This window comes from Neophocaena asiaeorientalis, unplaced genomic scaffold, assembly GCF_003031525.2.
Source record: "Neophocaena asiaeorientalis asiaeorientalis breed wild unplaced genomic scaffold, Neophocaena_asiaeorientalis_V1.1 scaffold1090, whole genome shotgun sequence".
In the NCBI taxonomy this organism is placed as follows: Eukaryota; Metazoa; Chordata; class Mammalia; order Artiodactyla; family Phocoenidae; genus Neophocaena; species Neophocaena asiaeorientalis.
Genome location: NW_020175322.1, coordinates 180502 through 201812, shown reverse-complemented (window position 1 = coordinate 201812; position 21311 = coordinate 180502). Strand labels below are relative to the sequence as shown.

The window sequence follows — 21311 nt, the reverse complement described above, 5'->3', positions numbered from 1 at the left end:
CGGAGTACCCAGCACTTAGTGCACAGGAAATGGTAGCTGATGGAACAGGGAAAGTATTTGTGAGAAATTAAAGCAATTATTTTCATTCATGGTAATTCCTAGCTCCTGGCGGCACTGGGACCCCTCCATTCATTGAAGCAACTGCATTTGCTGCTTCTGGGGGAGGCCAGGCACTGCCAAAAGTTAAAAGTCTAGTGTCAAATCAGACTCTTAGACTAGGTTGTGTAATAGTCAGAAAGCTGGGCTTTGAGGGGAAAAAAGGGGTTCTAAATTTGGACGTGCTTCCTTTTATTTCTGAAAAGCAAAGCTTGGAAGTCTGAGCATAGAAATTTACATGTGGTGTAAAAAAAAATGTGCCCCGGGAGAGTCCCTGTCTCCCGGGAAATGGGGAAGCCCTTCTGGTAAAAGGAGCTTGGAGAGGTTTGGAAGGTAGAGGCTGGGATCAAGGTATTGCCTGGATCCAGCACCCTTCTCACAGCAGCAGAGGCAGAAGGCAGGGAGGCTGGAGGAGACATGACAGAGAGACCACTCAGGCCTATGCCTGCTTTGCATCTGGACTCCAAGTGGAGACCCCCTCGGGATGGCCCTCATAACCAGGGCAACAGAGAAGTGGCAGAGTGGGAGGTGACCTGACCTGACGCTTCTGGTTCCCAGCCTAAGCTCGGCCTGCAGAGGAGACCCTGAGGCCCCTTGTGCTGCTGTCACTGGGTTGCGGAGGAGCTCTGGTGGGCGGGAGGAGGCCTCAGGCCTAGTGGCCATACCATGTGGATGCCAGACCAGTGCCCGAGGACCGTGCCAGGCCCCCAGCAAGGAAGGAGACACCAAGGACCTAGACAACTGGACAAGTGCACAGAGATGTGGGCCCAGCAGCCAGGCAGGATGAGGGACACCTCGGGACATCCAGCATCGGCCAGAAGGTGGCCTGAGGCCCAGTGGCCCCTCTTTGTGCCACACATCACACCCAGAAAGATGTCTTGAGAAGAATGGAGGGGAGAAATAACCCTTTAAGAGGGTCAAGTTCTAATGAGGAATCTGAACATTTACCTTAAAGAGACTTTTCTAAACTGCAGGAGTCTGAGGTACCTGTAATTGGTAAGTCTAATTTCTCACTCATCGTATCCCTCCACACTACACCCCACATACCTTATTTCACTGCAAGATAAGGTCAGTTTAAAAAAAAGAAAGGAAGTTCCATTTTCTACACATCTGAGTCACAGTGTGCTAATCCTACATCCCGCCGGGACTATTAAAGGCAGCAGGTGCAACAGGGTGAGTGGGAGGGTCCCATGCTCCCTGTGGGGCTGTGCTCACCTCTTTGGGGTTGTCCCCCGCGAGGCGGAACTTGCGAGGAGTCTTGCTCCGAGCGTATTTGCAGCCATTGAAGTACATGCTCCAGGAACAACCGAAGGAGAAGGAGGCACCACAGGTATTTGGGTCTTTGCCCTGGCAAGCGCAGGTACGGCTGCAACATATATCACATGTTAGGCATACAAGGCACATTTTTAGTTCTGGAATTTTCCCCCTCCCTCGGGGGGAGGCCCTGTTGAGGCCTGGCATCCACTGGCCTCCCAGTGACGGCCATGACATCCTTCCCTGACCTCAACTCCTTTCCCAAATCTCTACCCTTGTGGGCAGGGAATCAGCTCTGAGCAGCCTGTTTGGCTCCCACCCCTGAGCCTGAAGTCTGAGAGTGTGCTGCGGGGAGAAGCACACGGGCTGTTTGAGATGGCTGGGGAGGATCTAATCAAAAACCCAATAACGTTTACACTTTGCCTTAACTTTAATATCCTGACCAGCTCCAACACAGACCACACAAATGGGAATAATGTGAACCACAGAGTTTGAACATGCCTGCTTCTTGCAGGCCCAGGTGCTGACAGGCCTTTAAACAAATGAACACTGACTTTACCATCCAACACTTAATAAAATCCAGAAACAACCCAAATGCCCTCCAACTGGGGAATGAATAAACAAATCGTGACACACCCACACAGTGGAATACTGCTCAGTGGTGAAAAGGTATGAGCTACTGATACACACATCCATAGATGAAACTCAGAAACACTGTGCTCAGGGAAAGAAGCAAGACTCGGGAGGCTACATGATGCATGGTTCCATTCATATGACATTCTTGTAAAGGCAACCCTACAGGGACAGGAAATAAGATTTGTGGTTGCCAGGGGTGGGGAGAAGCGCCTGGCTATAAAAGGGCACGGTGGAGTCTGGGGGGTGATGGAACTCTTCTATATCTTCATTGTGGCAGTGGCTACATGACTGTAAACATCTGTCAAATTCTTCAAACTGTACACCTCAAAGGATGAATTTTACTGTAAGTAAAAATATCTTAATTTAAAAAATGGGGGAGGGGACCCCATAAGGGTAGGTCTTGTGAGTACCACTGATGCCTTGTATTAGCGGGGCACTCACACTTTTCCACACTTGTTACCACTATTAGAGCCTCAGAGTCAATCTGGGGCGGAAAGCAAAGCTAAGCTGAGTCAAGGGACCCTCCCCAGCCAGGGCCAGACCCCAGGCCAGATCCGTAGGTAAGCATTCTTTCCACCACAGTCCTAACTTGGCCGGACACAAAGGGCCCTGACCCCACTGCCCCACCCCTGCCCACTGGGACCGTCCACATACTCATCGTTGAGGCCACATCTCCGGCTGGTGGGGTTCCCGTACTTCCGGAGGGTATCGGTGAGCTCCTGGTAGAGGGTGTCTCCAAGGCTTCGGGGGATGCCCTCCCAGGCCAGGATGAGGATGACAATCACGGCATTCTGGCAGTGGTGGCCTGCCCGGTGCCGCACCAGGCAGAGCAGCTTCTCTTCCAGCGTGTGCCTGCGGATCACCTGCAGGGAGGTGGGGCGGGGGGTGCTGTGAATCACAGGAGCCGGGCACCCATGATCCTCTGCATGGATGCCACACACCCTCACCTCTGCCCAAAAGACCTGCGGGTGCAGATCTTTAGGGCAGTGTACCAGGGGCGTCACACCTCGGCGACAGCAACCACACAGGCTAAAGGGCCATTATAATTAGGGAAGGAAAAACATTAAATAGCAAAATAGAAAAACAATTACTACAAAACCTGAGTCATTGGTGATGTATATAGACTTAGGGATAAGAATATCAAGTTGGCCAAAAAGTTCCTTCGGGTTTTAAGTAAAAATAAAAGACATCTTTCATTTTCACCAAGAACTTTATTGAACCATATATTCACCCTTTTGTTCCGCTACCTTCTGCCATGTTTCAGGCAACTTCATGATTCCATCTTCCTGAAACTTTTTCTTTTTGAGCAAAGAACTGTTCCAGGTGCCTTTTACAGTCTTCCAGGGAATTGAAATTGTTTCCATTAAGAGAATTTTGTAAAGACCTAAATAAATGGAAATCCGAAGGTGCAATGTCTGGTGAATATGGCAGATGAACCAGAACTTCACAGCCAAGCTGTAACAGTGTTTGCCTGGTCATCAAAGAAACATGCGGTCTTTCATTACCCTGATGGAAGATTATGCGTTTTCTGTTGACTGATTCTGGTCGCTTTTCATCAAGCGCTGCTTTCAGTCGGTCTAACTGGGAGCAGTACTTGGAATTAATCGTTTGGTTTTCAAGAAGGAGCTCGTAAGAGAGGACTCCCTTCCAATCCCACCACATACACAACATCACCTTCCTTGGATGAAGACCGGCCTTTGGTGTGGTTGGTGGTGATTCACTTGGCTTGCCCCACGATCTCTTCCGTTCCACATTATTGTACAGTGTCCACTTTTCATCGCCCGTCACAATTTGTTTTGAAAACAGAATGTTTTCATCACGTTTGAGTAGAGAATCACACGTGGAAATACGGTCAGGAAGGTTTTCTTCGCTTAACTTATGTGGGATCCAAACATCAAAGCGATTCACGTAACCAAGCTGGTGTAGATGATTTTCAGCGCTTGATCTGGATATTCTGAGTAAGTCGGCTATCTCCCGCGTGGTTATAACGTTGATTGTTCTCAATTGATATCTCGATTTGATTCGCTATCAACTTCAACAGATCTACCCGACTGTGGAGCCCTGTCCAGCGAGAAATCTCCTGCACGGAACTTCACAAGCCACTTTTGACACAGGTGATCAGTCACACCACCTTCTCCACACACCGCACAAATCTTTTTTTGCGTTGTTACCTTTCTTGAAATAATAAATCATGATATGCCAAAAATGTTGTTTTCCCTTCCATCTTCAATATTAAAATGTCTACGCAAAAATTCACCCATTTTGATGTGTTTTTTTTTTTAATGCACTCTGATATGGCAGCCGTCACAATCCAATCCAATTGTTTCGAATGAAGTTAAAGACAACTAAACGCTACTAGGGCCAACTGACGGAAAAAGCCGAACGAACCTTTTGGCCAACCCAAAACATAGATAAAATTATAAGCCAAAATATATTCAGAGATTTTTTATGTTGTCCTAAAACATCTGCAGAGAAAACGGTGCATATCTGTATGTTTTTAGTTAAAAAGCAAGGGTCTTGATGCTGTGGAAACCAGTTTTTGGTAGTTCCTCAAAAATTTAAACAAATATAACCAGGCACAACTGAGAATACACCCAAGGGAATTGAGAGTAGGGATTTGGACAGGTACTTGTACCCCCATGGCCAGAGCAGCATTACCTAGCAATAGCCAAAAGGCAGAAACAGCCCAAATGTCCGTCAACTGACGAATGGATGAACAAAATGTGGCACGTCCATTCAATGGAATATTACTCAGCCTTGAACAGGAACGAAGGTCTGACTCATGCTACAACATGAGTGAACCCTGAGAACACTATGCTAAGTGAAGCAAGCCAGACACAAAAGGACACATACTGTATGATTCCACTTACATGAGGTACCTGTACGTGTTAAATTCACAGAGACAGAAAGTAGAATGGTGGTTACCAGGGGCTGGGATGGCGGAGAGGGAGGGTTTGGGGAGTTACTGTTTAATGGGTATAGAGTTTCAGTACGGGATGATGAAAAAGTTTTGGAAATAGACTGTGGTGATGGTTGCATAACAATGTGAATGTAATTGATGCCACTGAATTGTACACTTTAAAATGCCAAATTTTATGTTATGTATATTTTAACACAATTAAAAAAAATTAATAATACCAAAACCCATTGAACTATATAGTTTAAATGAGTGAATTGTATGGTATGTGAATTATATCTCAATAAGGCTGTTTAAAAACAAAGAAAGCGGGCTTCCCTGGTGGCGCAGTGGTTGAGAGTCCGCCTGCCGATGCAGGGGACACGGGTTCGTGCCCCGGTCTGGGAGGATCACACATGCTGCGGAGCGGCTGGGCCCGTGAGCCATGGCCGCTGAGCCTGCGCGTCCGGAGCCTGTGCTCCGCAACGGGAGAGGCCACAACAGTGAGAAGCCCGTGTACCGCAAAAAAAAAAAAATTAAAATAAAAACAAAGCAAAACGAAAAAGCACGGGCCTTGGGCATTGCTCTCCTCTTCACTCATTCCCTAAACACCGTCCTGGCTCACACAAAGATGTGTCAAGGCAAAGGGTCCAGGAGTGGGGGATGAGGTGGCTGAATCTCCCCCCAAAATTCCAGGGAATTCTGTGACTCGATAAGATGTGGGGACCTGTGAAGAGGGGAGACTGGGAAGGGCTCTGAGTGGCAGGAGGAGGGACAAGGACTCGAGGTGGGGCTTCTACAAAGGACTATAAGCAGGGGGCTCACTTATATACATAGCTACATGCTTTAGAAAGGGGCACAGATAGTCAGGAGAGGGGTGAAATGGGGAGACCACTGACCTAACACAAGCAAAACAGATGAAGTCGGAACTAGGACAATGGGTTGAATGAAACAGGAAAAGGAATGGATTCTAGAGACCTTTAGAAGAAAGGGAACTTTGGGACCACCTGACTATAGGAGCTGAGGGACAGGGAGAAGTCTTAAATCACTTCCACGTTTCGTGGCGCAGAAAAGTGGGTGAGTGTGGGCCGTGTTTCCTGGCAGGTTAGCAGGGGGCATGCTGAGGCCACAGGCACTCTGGAACACTGGAGTGGCTATTCTAAGCAGCCCCAACAGAATGGGTGTGGAGGTCAGGAGACGTCTGGGCTGGAGACAGACTTGGTCATGAGTACGTCAGTGCAGGGAGATGCTGAGAGAGCCACCGGGCAGGAAACACCAATAAGGAAAGCAGGCCAGATGTACAACTAAAGAGTTGGGGGTGGGGGGTGGGGGTGGGAAGCCAGACCTCTCTCCATCGACCACTGCCTGGTGGGAACTCCAGCCAAGTGTACCTACCTCTTCCAGTTTTGCAAGAAGAAAACAGAAATCCAGATTTTCACATGAAATCTCTCCTTTTAAACACAGGAACACCAAATTCAATTTTTAAAATTGTAGTAAAATATACGTAACTTAGAATTTAGCATTTTAAGTGTACAGCTCAGTAGCATTAAGTATATTCACGCTGTTGTGCAAACTATCACCAGAACTTCTTCCACCTCCAGAACTTTTTATTTTCCCAAACAGAAACTCTACACCCATTTAACACTAACTCTCCATCCTCCCCTGCCCACAGCCCACGGTAACAACCATCCTGCTTTCTGACTCTATTAACCTGACTACTCTGGGTACCTCATAGAAGTGGAATCATACAGCATTTGTCCTTTAATAACTGGCTTTATTTCGCTTAGCATAATGTCCTTAAGCTTCATCCATGATGCAGCATGTATTAGAATTTGCTTCAAAAATTTAAAGGACACCTTGTATGCTAAACAAAACATACAACTGGGCCAAGAGTTCCTGTTTTGAGCCACAGCAATAATGGTGTCCACCACCCTCACCCTTGGTGGAAGCATCGATTACATCATTATTTATAAAATTGTTTCTGTGGCTCAGTAAATATACGAACATGCCATTAATCATACCCCTGTGTGACTGGCCTACTGCAGACTGAGCCGGGCATTTCATGGGCAACTGCACACATCGTAGGTACTAGGGTTTCTGAGACACTTGTCAACCTCCGCTCGTTGCCTGGACAGGGCATCGACTAATTGCACTCATGTGCGACACACGTTCAGAGCACACAGAGACACCCGACCTGTCAAAGTTGAGATTGAGGTCACGCCCTTTGGGTTTCCCAAGCGACAAACACATAAAGGTGGACCAGGCATGAGCAGACAGCCCTGTGGCACCCTCACAGGCCTTTGGGTACACTCAAAAAAGCTATAACAAAGCGGAGCTCCCTATCCACACTCTATGAAGGAACCCAGCAGGGTGAAATACACAAAGTGCAAAAGTCAAAGGCCAACGTAAGGTGTGAACAAACCAACACTCGAGCACGGCAACACAGACTGTTCCCATGCCGTCACAGGACTGTAAACAAATCACCTAGATTCTGGGCAGGAATTCCCTGAGCACTGAACCTCGAACAGCACCAGGCAGAAACTCAAATCTGTTCCCCCATAACTCTCACCCTTGGTACTTAGTTCCAACTACTGGGGTTCCCCAGCAAGTCTATTCTACCATGCCCCTGAAGGGTCTTCAAATATCTGCCTTCTGACCTGTTACCTTTACAGGCTGGCGAAGCAGTATCTCTATGATTCTTCTACCAAAAGCCCATTTTTCCCATCTGCAGTGTTTGCTTCTGGCATGCCTCTGTTTATTCTGAGCCTTTGGAATGCTCCATGGGTCACTCCCTTACTCCCGTGCTTGGTGACTTCCATACTTTGTACAGGCCACCTTAAAATCAGAGACTACCAGCAGGCTCTCTGGGTAGTCCCCATTGCTTTCTTAGATCATTCTCTCAACACACATTTGCTGGACATCCATGATGCACCTCAGCTTTGTCCCCCAAGATCCTAGCCGGTTAAGTCTAGAGCTCGTCAGGTACACTGCTTGTAATGAAGGTATTGGTTGGGGGTTCAGGCTGCAAACACAGACATGAACCCCAGTTGGAAAGAAAACCCAGGCTCTAGACATGGGACAGGGGAAGTGGGGAGAGCCACAGAAGGCACTGTCCACCACAGGCAGCTGGATGCTGCCAGTCCCCCGTGGCCATGGACCACTTCCTGCGCTCTTGATGCCATGCTGCCACCAAGGATAATCTGTCCTTCTTAGCATTTGTGGGTCACTTCTCCAGGGGTGGGGGGCAGGGAAAGGGAACACCTGCCTCTTCTCTAACTTCCAAGGAGGTGGAACTCTAGATGAGCTCTACAACCAAAATACATAGGGTATTTGGTGGCTGTGTAGGCAAAAAATAAGAGAAGTCCACCACACTATGAGAGATGGTTATAAAAGAGGAAAAAAAAAAAAAACCCCACAACTCAGCACGGCCTTTTTCTTGCCACTGTAACCGTTCTATGATCTACCACTCTTCTCATAAAAAAATTTTCTTTCCTCTCTCCTTTTATCTTCACTCATCAGATACAGAATTTCCTCATCTCTCTGTCACTATGTATTCCCTTCTATCTAAGCTTTTCTTTCAAAGCTGGCATCCCCCACCAGACTTGGTGATACCCACAAGTTATTCCAACCTTTGGACAAAGCACCGTGCTACATGTGCCCTGCTCTGGGCATTTGTCCACAGACTCTGGAGGACCAAAGTTCTGAGGACCAAGTTCCTCCCCCATCATTCTGCTTTCCTCTCACAGCCCCGGAAACTGATCTCACGCTTTACCTGGGCAACTTCCTCCTCAGCCCTCAGCAGAGACATACAAGTGCTGGTCAAGAGCTAAAGCTTGACCATGGGTGTCTGGGGACTGGAAATGCATGTTCTCATCCTCAACACCATCCACATAGCCAGGTGTTTTCTTTCTTTAAGGTGCTGTTTCTGAAGCTGAGAAGTCCCTATCTCTACCTACGCCCCAAGGATCTTCAGTCTCTTGCCCAAGACTTTGGAATTCCTCAACAACTGCCTGAATTAGCAGGAGAGAGGGACAATGCCATTTCTCTAACAGGTTCTCTGGGGGGATAACACCCCACCCCGATCAGCTGCAGACATAGTCAACCTCCCACTGTAAGGACCATCTTTCACAAGGGTCGGGGCAACATGCTTCTACATACCTGTGAATACTCTTAAGTATTCCAAATTTTTCCAGATAATTCTTCACTACTGTCTGAAAATTGCTACAAACGGATATGTGGTAGTTCAGGTTCAGACACCTTTTATTTTCGTTAAACATAAAGGTGCAAAGGCATGTGGTACAGACCAGATAAAAACAGCCATGTGTGCAGACGGACAGAGGATGACAAAGGTCATCTTACCACCATCCCTCGCTCAAAGTGAGCCGTGTGTATGTTCACCCAGCCTTTCTGCCTTTGTCAACATGGTTCTCCTCACCGGGAATGCTGCTACCTTCTCCTGGCCCATTTAATACGGCCCCACGCATATCCACCTTCTCTGGGAAACTGCCTGAACACTCCTCCTGCCAGTCGTGTCCCTTTTGCCCCTGAACTCTACAGCACCAAGTCTGCCTCTCAGTGTTAAAGCTCGATTATTCAAGTCTCCATGATCTTACTCCCTGTGTCTCTACATCACAAGCAGCTTGAACACAGGGATGGAGCCTTCTATTTTCCACGCGTATTCTCCCTACCAAGCGCTGAGCAAACAGCTACCTGATAACCTTGCTGCTGCTCTTGGGCACTGGTTCCACAGTGCTCTATGAGGACTGGAAGGGCAAGGTCAGAAAACTTTGGGTGAAACTGGGGTCTGAGTCATTGACGTCCCCTCTGCCAAGACACACAGGCTGCCTTATAGGAAACAGTGGCTCAGAAGTAAAACAGATGCAATGCTGTCCCTGACCCTGCCCAGAGGCTTAGTTCTTGTGGACAGGAGACAGGAACACCTGCAGCTCCAGGGCACACAAAGCGGGCAGAGGAGTCACAGGGACCGTGGTGGGGCTCAGCCTTGAGCAAGATGACATCTCCAGCTTCCGCTTCTCCTCCCTCCCTCTGCAGCCCTGAACCACAGGGGCAGTACGAGCTGAGCGTAATGACCAGAGCAGCTCCAAGGCCAGCCTTGGACATCAGAGGCTGGCATTTACACAAAGTGAGGACTAACAGCTGAGGCTGCGGGACGATGACCCTAACCAGCACCAGATGCTGGCTCACAGCTCCCTGGACAGTGCACACGCCTGCCCTCCACTCCCCGGCCCAGCTTGGGCTGTGGAGCTTTGACACGTACCCACTTTGCGATGGGACAGCCACGTGAGCTCTTCCCTTCCTTCCCCGTGTAGATGACCTTCTCGATACGGATGGCTTTCCCCTTCTCTCCATACCTGGAGAGGGAGACAGAAGGCACCATTAGCACAGCTGAAGCCCAAAGGAGAGCAAGTCGTGGTAAGAAGGCAAGCCTCAGTGTGTTTCAGCTAGGGTTTCTAGTTACTGTGGGGCAATAGAGAAGGAAGAGAAAGATTTAAATGTCTATTCCGTGTGAAAGCCTCTGCGGACACAGCTCCACTTACAGACTCCCAGGGCCTCTGGTCCACCCGGTTCCGCTCTGTCCCAGGGCAGAAGGTCTCTGATTATTACCTCTGAGTACTCAAACCCAAGGCTCAACACAGGCATGTGTATCCAGCCCTGTTAGCAGAGTTAGTTATTTATAAATTCAGTAAAATGCAATAGACAAAACAAATGGGGAAACCCTTATTATTCTCTTTCAACAATCCCCAACTGACATTTGAACAGATGAGGACAGATAGCTGAGGCCAGGGGGAAGTGACTCTACCCAGTACAAACTGGCTCTGAGATTCCCTTGGACAGTAAACACGTCTGGTTCCTGCATACACCCCTGCCCTGGCCCATACATGTGTGCACACACTCAGGGATTCACCACATTCAGAGGTGATGAAACTGTGGCCCCCAGAGCTGAACTGACCTGCCCAAGACCACACAGCTACCCGGGGGCAATGGCGGTTAAAGTGCAGCCTTGGAGGTCAGAGAGCTGGGGCCTGAGTGCCAGCGCAGCACTTCCTTGTTACAGGACCATGGCCAAATGACTGAACTTCTCTAAGCCTCAGTTTCCTCATCTGTAATATGGATATAAAAATGGTTCCTGTCTCCTAGGCTTGGGAAAAGATCAAATGAGATAATCCACAGGGAGTGCATTAAAGTACTCTGAAGTTCCTGGCATGAAGGAAGAGCCCAGTAAATATTAATTATTCTTAATACTGTAAACATCCATCTTGCTGAATTATCTTATTTTTAATAGCTTTTTAGTTTCAAGTACAATAATATTATCGTCTACAAGTACTGGTTATTTGCCACCTCCTCCTTTCCACTTTCCATGCCTCTATTTCCATCTCTTTTGTGTCTGTACTGGCCAGCCCCTTCCAAAGCACTAGCAGGCATCTTTGCTTATTTCTTGACTTTACTGGAAATGTTTCTAACTACTCATCCCTGGGCATGAAGCTCGCTGACTTTGGGACAGAGATAGAGACTCCCTTACTTTCAAGGGCTCTACTAAGGGCTTCCTGTTCTAAGTATTTTTTTCTTTTCTTTTCGTTTTTTTTTTTTTTTGCTGCATTGGGTCTTCACTGCTGCGCGCGGGCTTTGTCTAGTTGCGGTGAGCGGGGGCTACTCTTTGTTGCGGTGCGCCGGCTTCTCGTTGCGGTGGCTTCTCTTCTTGCGGAGCACGGGCTCTAGGCACGCGGGCTTCAGTAGTTGTGGCACGTGGCTCAGTAGTTGTGCACGGGCTTAGTTACTCCGCGGCATGTGGGATCTTCCCGGACCAGGGCTAGAACCCATGTCCCCTGCAATGGCAGGCGGATTCTTAACCACTGCACCACCAGGGAAGTCCTTGTTCTAAGGATTTTTAATCAAGAATCGATCAATTATATCAAATACATTTTTAGCAACTAAGGACATAGATGATTGAATGGTTTTTCTCCTTTGGTCAATTAACAAGGTATGCTATTTTAACAGACTGTCTAAAGCAAACAATCCTTATATTTCTGTAATAAATCCAATTTGGTCATAGCATATTTTAATATACTATTTAATAGAGGATAATGTTATCATAGCTACTACATATTCTGTTTTACATATTCTTTATATAAATACATATATAGTTACACATAATTCTTTATCTCATCCACTCTACTTCTAGGAATCTCTACCTCAGACATAACTGTACAAGTACACCAAGATTTAGGAACAAGATATTCACTGTTGCATCAACAAGAGAAAATTCAGAAAGAACTTAAATATCCAGTATAGGACTGGCTAAATAAAACATAATAAAATAAATGTCCATGCAATGGAAAACCATGTAGTTGTCAAAAAGGATTCTACAGAATTGTATGTACTGACACGAAAGAAATTAAGTGGGGTGGGGGGTAATAGTTACAAACATGGGGATAGTATGCTTGATCCCATTTTGTTCAAAATTTCTCTATATACATACGTGTATCTTCATAAATGCTTAGAAAAAATAGTAACGTAAGCGTCAAACTTTAAAAAAATTTTTTTCTTCTAAGAAGGATAATTATTAGAGAGCTTTATTCACTCTAGACTTTTAAAAAACAGCCTTTTATAGACATGTTTTATTTTTGTAATTGGAAAAGAAAACAAATATTTAAAAAAATGCTTCTGGGCTTCCCTGGTGGCACAGTGGTTGAGAGTCCGCCTGCCAATGCAGGGGACACGGGTCCGTGCCCCGGTCCGGGAGGATCCCACATGCCGTGGAGCGGCTGGGGCCGTGAGCCATGGCCGCTGAGCCCGTGCGTCCGGAGCCTGTGCTCCGCAACGGGAGAGGCCACAACAGTGAGAGGCCCTTGTACCGCAAAAAAAAAAAATGCTGATCTAAGGTTTCTCTGAGTTCAATGTTCTCTATTTCACTCAAGACCTCAGGAATGAGGTGAAAAGCTGATAACTGCCACATTAAAATTCTAAGGCTATGTTAGTCCCTTATAGAATGTGTTTGGAGACAGGACTCTGGGGAGTTTATATAGCGCGGTCTGGCTCAAGAGGAAAAGACCAGATAGTGCTGCTTTTGTTTGGTTCCTGGAAAACTTTCAGCTCCACAAGCATCTATCAGGAGCGCAGAGCCTGGACACTCAGTGGGTCCTGGGGTCGCTGTGGGAAGAACAACCTGAGGTGACCATACTGTTCGCACTGGAACAGACAGGATATCGTGTTCCCCACAGGAGGGTGAGCTGAGGACACAGACTAGGGCTTTCTGACCAAGACCTTCCCCACCGTCTCATCCTTGTGAGAAATGCTTCCTGTAGTGAACTTCATATTTGAGAGCAAATAAAAGGGCCAAGCACTGTCTGATCAGTTAGATTTTTTTTTTTTTTTTTTTTTTTTTTTTAACCAGAACTGTCTCTGTGTTTAAAGACAACCAACCAACTCTGGATTGAGTTCTTTTTTCTTAAATGTCTTACTTTCCGGCCTATCATTAAGAGGCTAGGATACAGGTAAACTCCTAGACCCTAAACTAAGTCTGGAAGGGTAGGCTGAAACCTTATTCTAAAGGGTAACTTCATCGTCTTAGCCAGTGATTCTCAAAGGTGGTGCTGGGACCAGCATCCCCTGGAAACTTGGGAGGAATGCAGACTCTCGGGTCCCATCCCAGACCTGCTGGGTCAGAAACCCTGGGGTGGGGCCCAGCGATCTGTGCTTTCACAAGTCCTCCAGAGACCTGAAGCATGTTCAAGCTTGATAACCGCTGATCGAAAGTTGTGATTCTTCAGGGTTACCTTTATCACACATTAATGAGACCAGTTCCCCCCCAAACTCAGAGGATTTGCTGGCACGGTGTTGGTGCTTTCATTCCTAGAATGAACATTTAATGAACTCCTAGGCTGCAGAGAATCCCCTTTCCAGTTAGAGGACATGTGGCCCTGTGCAGCAGGCCATTCTCAGAGATGGGTTTGAACACCTGACTCCAATTATCTATAACAAGGACCTGGGTACCCAGGAGGTATGGAACCCATTAACAAATCTGATAATATTTTAGGACTTGCTTTCGACCTCCTCCTTTCACAGTCTTTCCCAGATAAACTAAAAGCACCAACATCCCCTGGATTTCAGTTTTCTTCCCTCTTTGCCTTGGCCAACTCCTGGCAGTTGGAGTGGTCCTGCAGAGTAAGGGTTGGGCAGGAAGTCTAGAGAAAGAGACAGCCTGGATCATTCACAAACTAGACCCCCGTCCAGGTGATTTTCAGCCATCATTCATTCCCCTCCTGTTCCAGAAGGAGCTTAAAAAGATGTCTATGTGATAAAAATAACAGGTGATGAAATCAGAGTAAAGGGGGAAACAGATACACATGATGTTGTTATGTAAAATGCAGACGGTGGGATCTTGTGCATATTTTTAAGAGATGAGCCTAGAACATTTCATCACATGAGAAATCAAGGGAGCTAATGAAGACTCCTTAGGGTCATGTCAAAAGGACTCAGGAGTGAACCTGAATAGGCTCCCACGGGCCAAAGATGAGAAATTACGTTGCTCCTAATGAGGATACACAAATCTGGCTCTAAGCTTACTAGCAGCCAACATTAAGATGGAAACACAATCTGTTCCATGATTTACAAGGCCCTTAAGATAAAAATAAACCAGTTGCTGAGGAAAAACACAAGTATTCCTGGTCTTGAGAGGAATTCCTCCCTTGGATCAGTTTCTGGAGAATCTACACTTGGCTGTTATTTTTAAAGCAATGACAAAAAAAAAAAAGGACAAATCTCAACTTTATCATTATCTCTTAATCCTTGTTTCAAAACATACTCTTCTATAACTAAAAGTTATTGAGAGAGCTGTCTAGAAATCTTGCAAAATTGCTACCAAAAAACAAACACACATAAAAACTGTCCCAGATCAAACTTGTACATCTGACTCCCCTGCAGCCCTCAACCTGTAAACAATAGTGTCAAGATTCCTCACAAAAATCGCTGGCCAAAAGGAATGCTCGACATCATTAATCATTAGAGAAGTGCAAACCAAAACTACAATGAGTTATCATCTCACACTAGTCAGAATGGCCATCATCCAAAAATCTAAAAACCATAAACGCTGGAGAGGGCGTGGAGAAAAGGGAACCCTCTTGCACTGCTGGTGGGAATGTAAATTGATACAGCCACTATGGAGAACAGTATGGAGGTTCCTTAAAAAACTACAAATAGAACGACCATACGACCCAGCAATCCCACTACTGGGCATATACCCTGAGAAACCCATAATTCAAAGAGTCATGTACCACAATGTTCATTGCAGCTCTATTTACAATAGCCACGACATGGAAGCAACCTAAGTGTCCATCCACAGATGAATGGATAAAGAAGATGTGGCACATATATACACTGGAATATTACTCAGCCATGAAAAGAAACAAAATTGAGTCACTTGTAGTGAGGTGCATGGACCTAGAGTCTGTCATACGGAGTGAAGTAAGTCAGAAAAAGAAAAACAAATACTGTATGCTAACACATGTATGGAATCTGAAAAAAAAAAAGGTAATGAAGAACCTAGGGGCAAGACGGGAATAAAGACGCAGACCTACTAGAGAATGGACTTGAGGACACAGGGAGGGGGAAGGGTAAGCTGGCACAAAGTGAGAGAGTGGCACGGACATATATACACTACCAAACGTAAAACAGATAGCTGGTGGGAAGCAGCCACATAGCACAGGGAGATCAGTTCGGTGCTCTGTGACCACATAGAGGAGTGGGATAGGGAGAGTGGGAGGGAGGGAGACGCAAGAGGGAAGAGATATGGGGATATATGTATATGTATAGCTGATTCACTTTGTTATAAAGCAGAAACTAACACACCACTGTAAAGCAATTATACTCCAATAAAGATGTTTAAAAAAAAAAACCTCGCTGGCCAAAATAATGCCCGCTCCAACCTCGAAGCTGTGACACATACACATGTGGGCACATGCAGGCGTGCATGAATAACCCACACACTGTTTTAAATGTTTCATTCTCACCAACAATGTACTAGGGTTCCCTTTTCTCTACATCCTTGCCAACATTTGTTATTTGTAGACTTTTTGATGATTCTTATGGACTCAGAGGTGCTCTTTCAATCAGTCTTGAATTTACAGATTGGGTCTTGGATCAAATGCTTTTCTGATGGGCTTCTATGAACATAAATGTTTCCAGATGGTACACGATAAGTGTTGACAGCAGATCACTGTGCTCCATCCATCTTACCTTTTATTCATTCAGGGATATCACTACAGTTATTTAGTTCAAAATCATGTTCCCTGCTATATTAATGACAGTATTAGTTACCCTGGTCAGACAAAATCTGGTCCCCAAATTTGTAGAAATTCTAAGCTATAATTCTCAGCCCCCAGCCTTCCACACATCTGTATGTCTACGTATATGTATGAGCAAACATGTTTATGTCTTACATAATTTACGCCTTTACTATTAAAATACTAACGTTTGTTATAAAAATGCAGTCAGTAAATGCAGATACGATGTAGACACCCTGTATGTAATATTTACTAGTAAGCACTGCGTGCTTTCCAGACATCCATTCAGTTTATCCTCATAACTCTCCTCCAATGTATGTACTTTTATTTTCTCCATTTTGCAGATAAGAAAACCGAGTCACAGAGAAGTAAAGCAACTCCCCAAAGAACTCATCAGTAAGTGGAAGGGCCAGGACTGGACCTTAGTCTAGCTCCAGTGTCCATATGCTCTCAATCACCAAGCTATTTTTACCTCTCTACACACTGGAGCTCGCAGTATTTAATATCTACGGTGGACACGTACATAGATTTTAAAGTTTCTATCTGGACAAAGCTGCTTAAAAAAGCAAAACAGAGCTGTCAAGTAAAAGCCCTGTAGTCTTGAGTTCGAATTGGAAGTGTATATAAACTCAGTGTATGTATTTAATCACTAAACAGTAGCAAAAATAAAAAACCTACACATACATCTTGGCTCTTTCTACTGAAATGGCCTAGAAAAATGAGCACCCCCAGCACCCAGAGTCTGTTTTCTAAATATTTCTTCCCCCAATAAAAATACGAGAAATCAAGAACTCCTAGGATCATGTCAAAAGGACTCGGGAGACAATGTGAATAGGCGCCCACCGGCCAAAGACCAGGCATACATTTCTCCTGTTGGTGGTACAAAACACCACCTAGGAAGTCACTTTGAAAGAAAGAAACAATCTGATTCTGATCAAGCCTTTAGATCTAACCAATTTACACGACACAGGGCAGAAGAACCTGTTAAACAATACCACAGGAAAGGTAGCAGCAAACTTCAGACCATGAGAAACTCTACAGGACATACAACCATTTAACCCCATTTCTTTAATAAAAATTATTTCAAGGAAGAGTGAGATAAAAGGGGATTACGGGGATCTGTAAAGGGCAGACCGATAGACAGAAAGAAACCCTGGGCACTGGGGATGAAAATCCCACATTCAACTTTTCAGTCTGTGTATCAGGGATTCCTTTCTGTAGGCTGTCTAGTATAAGGCAATGAAAACGAGAGGTGCTTAAAATCCATATTCTGTTAACAACTTGCCCACTTCTCCTTGGACATCTGGGCATCACTCACCGCTCCTCCATGAGTTCCCGGATGGAGGCTACCGTGGGGCCAGATCCCAGATGAGTATAGTACGGACCTTCATCTTTCTCCACTATTTGTTCTGCAGAAATACAAAGTAAACATTATTTGGAGACATCAATTCATTAATATTAATTTAGGAAGGCAAACCATCAATAGGAAAATTAATGGCATAGTACAAAACAGGAAATTCAGTGGCTTATAAACATGTAGAAATATGTTCACCCCCATTAGAAATCAGGAAATACAAATTAAAATCACAGTGAAACACCATTACACACAGACCAAATTGGCAAAAATTTAGAAATCTGATAAAACTATGCATTATCAAGACTGAGGCTTAACCACTCTGGAATTTAGTTTATCATTATACATAATCTAGACCAGAGGTCAGCAAACCACTCCACTCCTAGATACAGACCCAAACCAGCTGAAAGCAAGGACTCAAACAACACCTGTATGCAGTGTTCATTGCAGCATTATTACAAGAGCCAAAAGGTGAAAACAACACAAGTGTCCATGAACAGATGAACAAAATGTGGTATATCCATACAGCAGGATATTATCTGACCATGAGAAGGATTTATTCTGATATGTGCTATAACACGGATGAACCTGGAAAATGTTAGGCTAAGTGAAATAAGCCAGACACGACAGGACAAATATTGTATGATTCCACTTACAGGATATATCTAGAATAGGTAAATTCATAGAGGTAAAAATCAGATTAGAGGTTACCAACCGCTGGGAGGAGTGGGGAATGGGGACTTATCACTTAATAGGTAGAGTTTCTGTTTAGTGTTGAAACACTTTTAGAAATAGTGGTGATGGTTGCACGATACTGTGGATGTAATTAATGCCACTAAACTATACACTAAATAATGGTTAAAATGGCAAATTTTATATTATGTATGTTTTACCACAGTTCAAAAAAGAGAAAGGAATGAAGTACTGATACGTGCTACAATGTGGACGAACCTTCAAAAACATTACAATAAGTGAAAAAGTCAGACACAAAATATCACATATATCCCGTGATTCCATTCATACGAAATAATCTAGGATAGGTAAAGCCATAGAAACAGAAAGCAGAATGGTGGTTGCCAGAGGCTGGGAGGAGGGAGGAATGGAGAGTTACTACTTAATGGGTATAGGATTTTATTTTAGAATGATGAAAGGAACTAGATAGAGGTGATTATTTCACAATATTGTGAATGTACTAAATGTCAGTGAATTGTACACTTTAAAGTGATTAATTTGGGGGGGGGGGAACCTTCAAGATGGCAGAGGAGTAAGACATGGAGATCACTTTCCTCCCGACAAATACATCAGAAATACATCTACACGTGGAAAAACTCCTACAGAACACCTACTGAATGCTGGCAGAAGACCTCAGACTTCCCAAAAGGCAGGAAACTCCCCACATACCTGGATAGGGCAAAAGAAAAAACGAAGACAAAAGAATAGGGACAAAAGAACGTGCACCTCTGGGAAGGAGCTGGGAAGGAGGAAAAGTTTCCACACACTAGGAAGCCCCTTCACTGGAGGAGACGGGGGTAGGCGGAGGGAAGCTTTGGAGCCACGGAGGAAAGCGCAGCCACCGGGGTGCGGAGGGCAAAGCGGAGAGATTCCCACACAGAGGATCGGCGCCGACCAGCACTCACCAGCCTGAGAGGCTTGTCTGCGCACCCGCAGGGGCGGGCGGGGGCTGGGAGCTGAGGCTCGGGGCTTCGGAGATCAGACCCCAGGGAGAGGACTTGGGTTGGCTGCGTGAACACAGCCTGAAGGGGGCTAGTGCGCCACAGCTAGCTGGGAGGGAGTTCGGGGAAAAAGTCTGGACCTGCTGAAGAGGCAAGAGACCATCCTTTCAGCGTGCACGAGGAGAGAGCATTCCTCCCCAGTGTGCCCACCGAAAGGCAGAGCACCGCCTAAGCAAGCTCCAGAAACGGGCATGAGCCGCGGCTATCAGCTCGGACCCCACAGACAGGCATGAAACACTAAGGCTGCTGCTGTGCACACAGCAGCACACAAGAATCCTGCACGCAAGAAGCCTGTGTGCAAGCACAGGTCACTATCCACACACCCCCAGGAGCCTGTGCAGCCCGCCACTGCCAGGGTCCCGAGATACAGGGACAACTTCCCTGGGAGAACAGACGGCGCACCTCAGGCTGTTGCAATGTCACGCCGGTCTCTGCCGCTGGAGGCTCACCCTGCATTCCAGTTATGACTACTGTACCCCTCCCTCCCCCCGACCTGAGTGAGCAAGAGTGCCCTAATCAGCTGCTACTTTAACTCCCTCCTGTCTGGCCGGGAACAGATGCCTGAGGGTGACCTACATAGAGAGGTGGGCCAAAACCAAAGCTGAACTCCAGGAGCTGTGCGAACAAAGAAGAGAAAGGGAAATCTCTCTATGCAGCCCAAGGAGCAGCATATTAAATCCCCACAATCAACTTGATGAACCATGCCTCTGTGGAATACCTGACTAGACAACAAATGTTCCCAAAATTGAGGGAGCGGACTTTGGGAGCAACGGTAGACTCGGGGATTGCTGTTTGCAACTGATTTGTTTCTGATTTTTATATTTATTTTAGTTTAGTTTTTAGTGCTTGTTATCACTGGTGGATTTATTAGTTTGGTTTCTCTCTTCTTTTATTTTTATTATTTTTTCATTTTATTATTGTATTAATTTATTTTTCTTCCTTTTTTCTTCTTCCTTTTCTTCTGAGCCGTGTGGCTGACAGGGTCTTGGTGCTCCAGCCGGGTGCCAAGCCTGAGCCACCGAGGTGGGAGAGCTGAGTCCAGGACATTGGACCACCAGAGACCTCCCGGCCCCATGTAATATCAATTGTTGAGAGCTCTTGCAGAGATCTCCAGCTCAACACTAAGACCCAGCTCCACCCAACGGCCAGCAAGCTCCAGTGCTGGACGCCCCATACCAAACAACTAGCAAGAGAGGAACACAACCCCACCCATTAGCAGAGAGGCTGCCTAAAATCATACTAAGGTCACAGACACCCCAAAACGCACCACCGGACACAGCCCTGCCCACCAGAAAGACAAGATCCAGCCCCACCCACCAGAACACAGGCACCAGTCCCCACTACCAGGAAGCCTACACACAAGCCACTGACCAAACCTCACTCACTGGGGGCAGACACCAAAAACAACGGGAACTACAAACTTGCAGCCTGTGAAAAGGAGACCCCAAACACAGTAAGTTTAAAAAAATGAGAAGACAGAGAAATATGCAGATCAAGGAGCAAGGTAAAACCCACCAGACCAAACAAATGAAGAGGAAATAGGCAGTCTACCTGAAAAAGAATTCAGAGTAATGATAGTAAAGATGATCCAAAATCTTGGAAATAGAATGGAGAAAATACAAGAAACGTTTAACAAGGACCTAGGAGAACTAAAAAGCAAACAAACAATGATGGCCAACACAATAAATGCAATTTAAAATTCTCTAGAAGGAATCAATAGCAGAATAACTGAGGCAGAAAAACAGGTAAGTGACCTGGAAGATAAAATAGTGGAAATAACTACCACAGAGCAGAATAAAGAAAAAAGAATTGAGGACCGTCTCTGAGACCTCTGGGACAACATTAAATGTACCAACATTTGAATTATAGGGGTCCTAGAAGAAGAAGAGAAAAAGAAAGGGACTGAGAAAATATTAGAAGAGATTATAGTTGAAAACTTCCCTAATAGGGGAAAGGAAATAGTCAAACAAGTCCAAGAAGCACAGAGAGTCCCATATGGGGTAAATCCAAGGAGAAACATGCCAAGACACATATTAATCAAA

At 45.7% G+C, this 21311-nt stretch overlaps 1 protein-coding gene across 5 annotated transcripts in view; it reads right to left on the bottom strand.

Moving 5' to 3' along the window:
• TET3 (tet methylcytosine dioxygenase 3) overlaps positions 1-21311 on the bottom strand; it is a 109462-nt gene that overhangs the window by 9735 nt on the left and 78416 nt on the right. For all 5 annotated transcript variants that reach the window (XM_024765645.1, XM_024765646.1, XM_024765649.1 and 2 more), the window contains 4 exons: positions 17501-17591; positions 10161-10254; positions 2641-2849; positions 1312-1462 (listed from right to left, as the gene is read on the bottom strand). In XM_024765645.1, coding sequence (XP_024621413.1) covers positions 1312-1462; positions 2641-2849; positions 10161-10254; positions 17501-17591 — 545 coding nt within the window. The remainder of the gene's footprint in view (positions 1-1311; positions 1463-2640; positions 2850-10160; positions 10255-17500; positions 17592-21311) is intronic.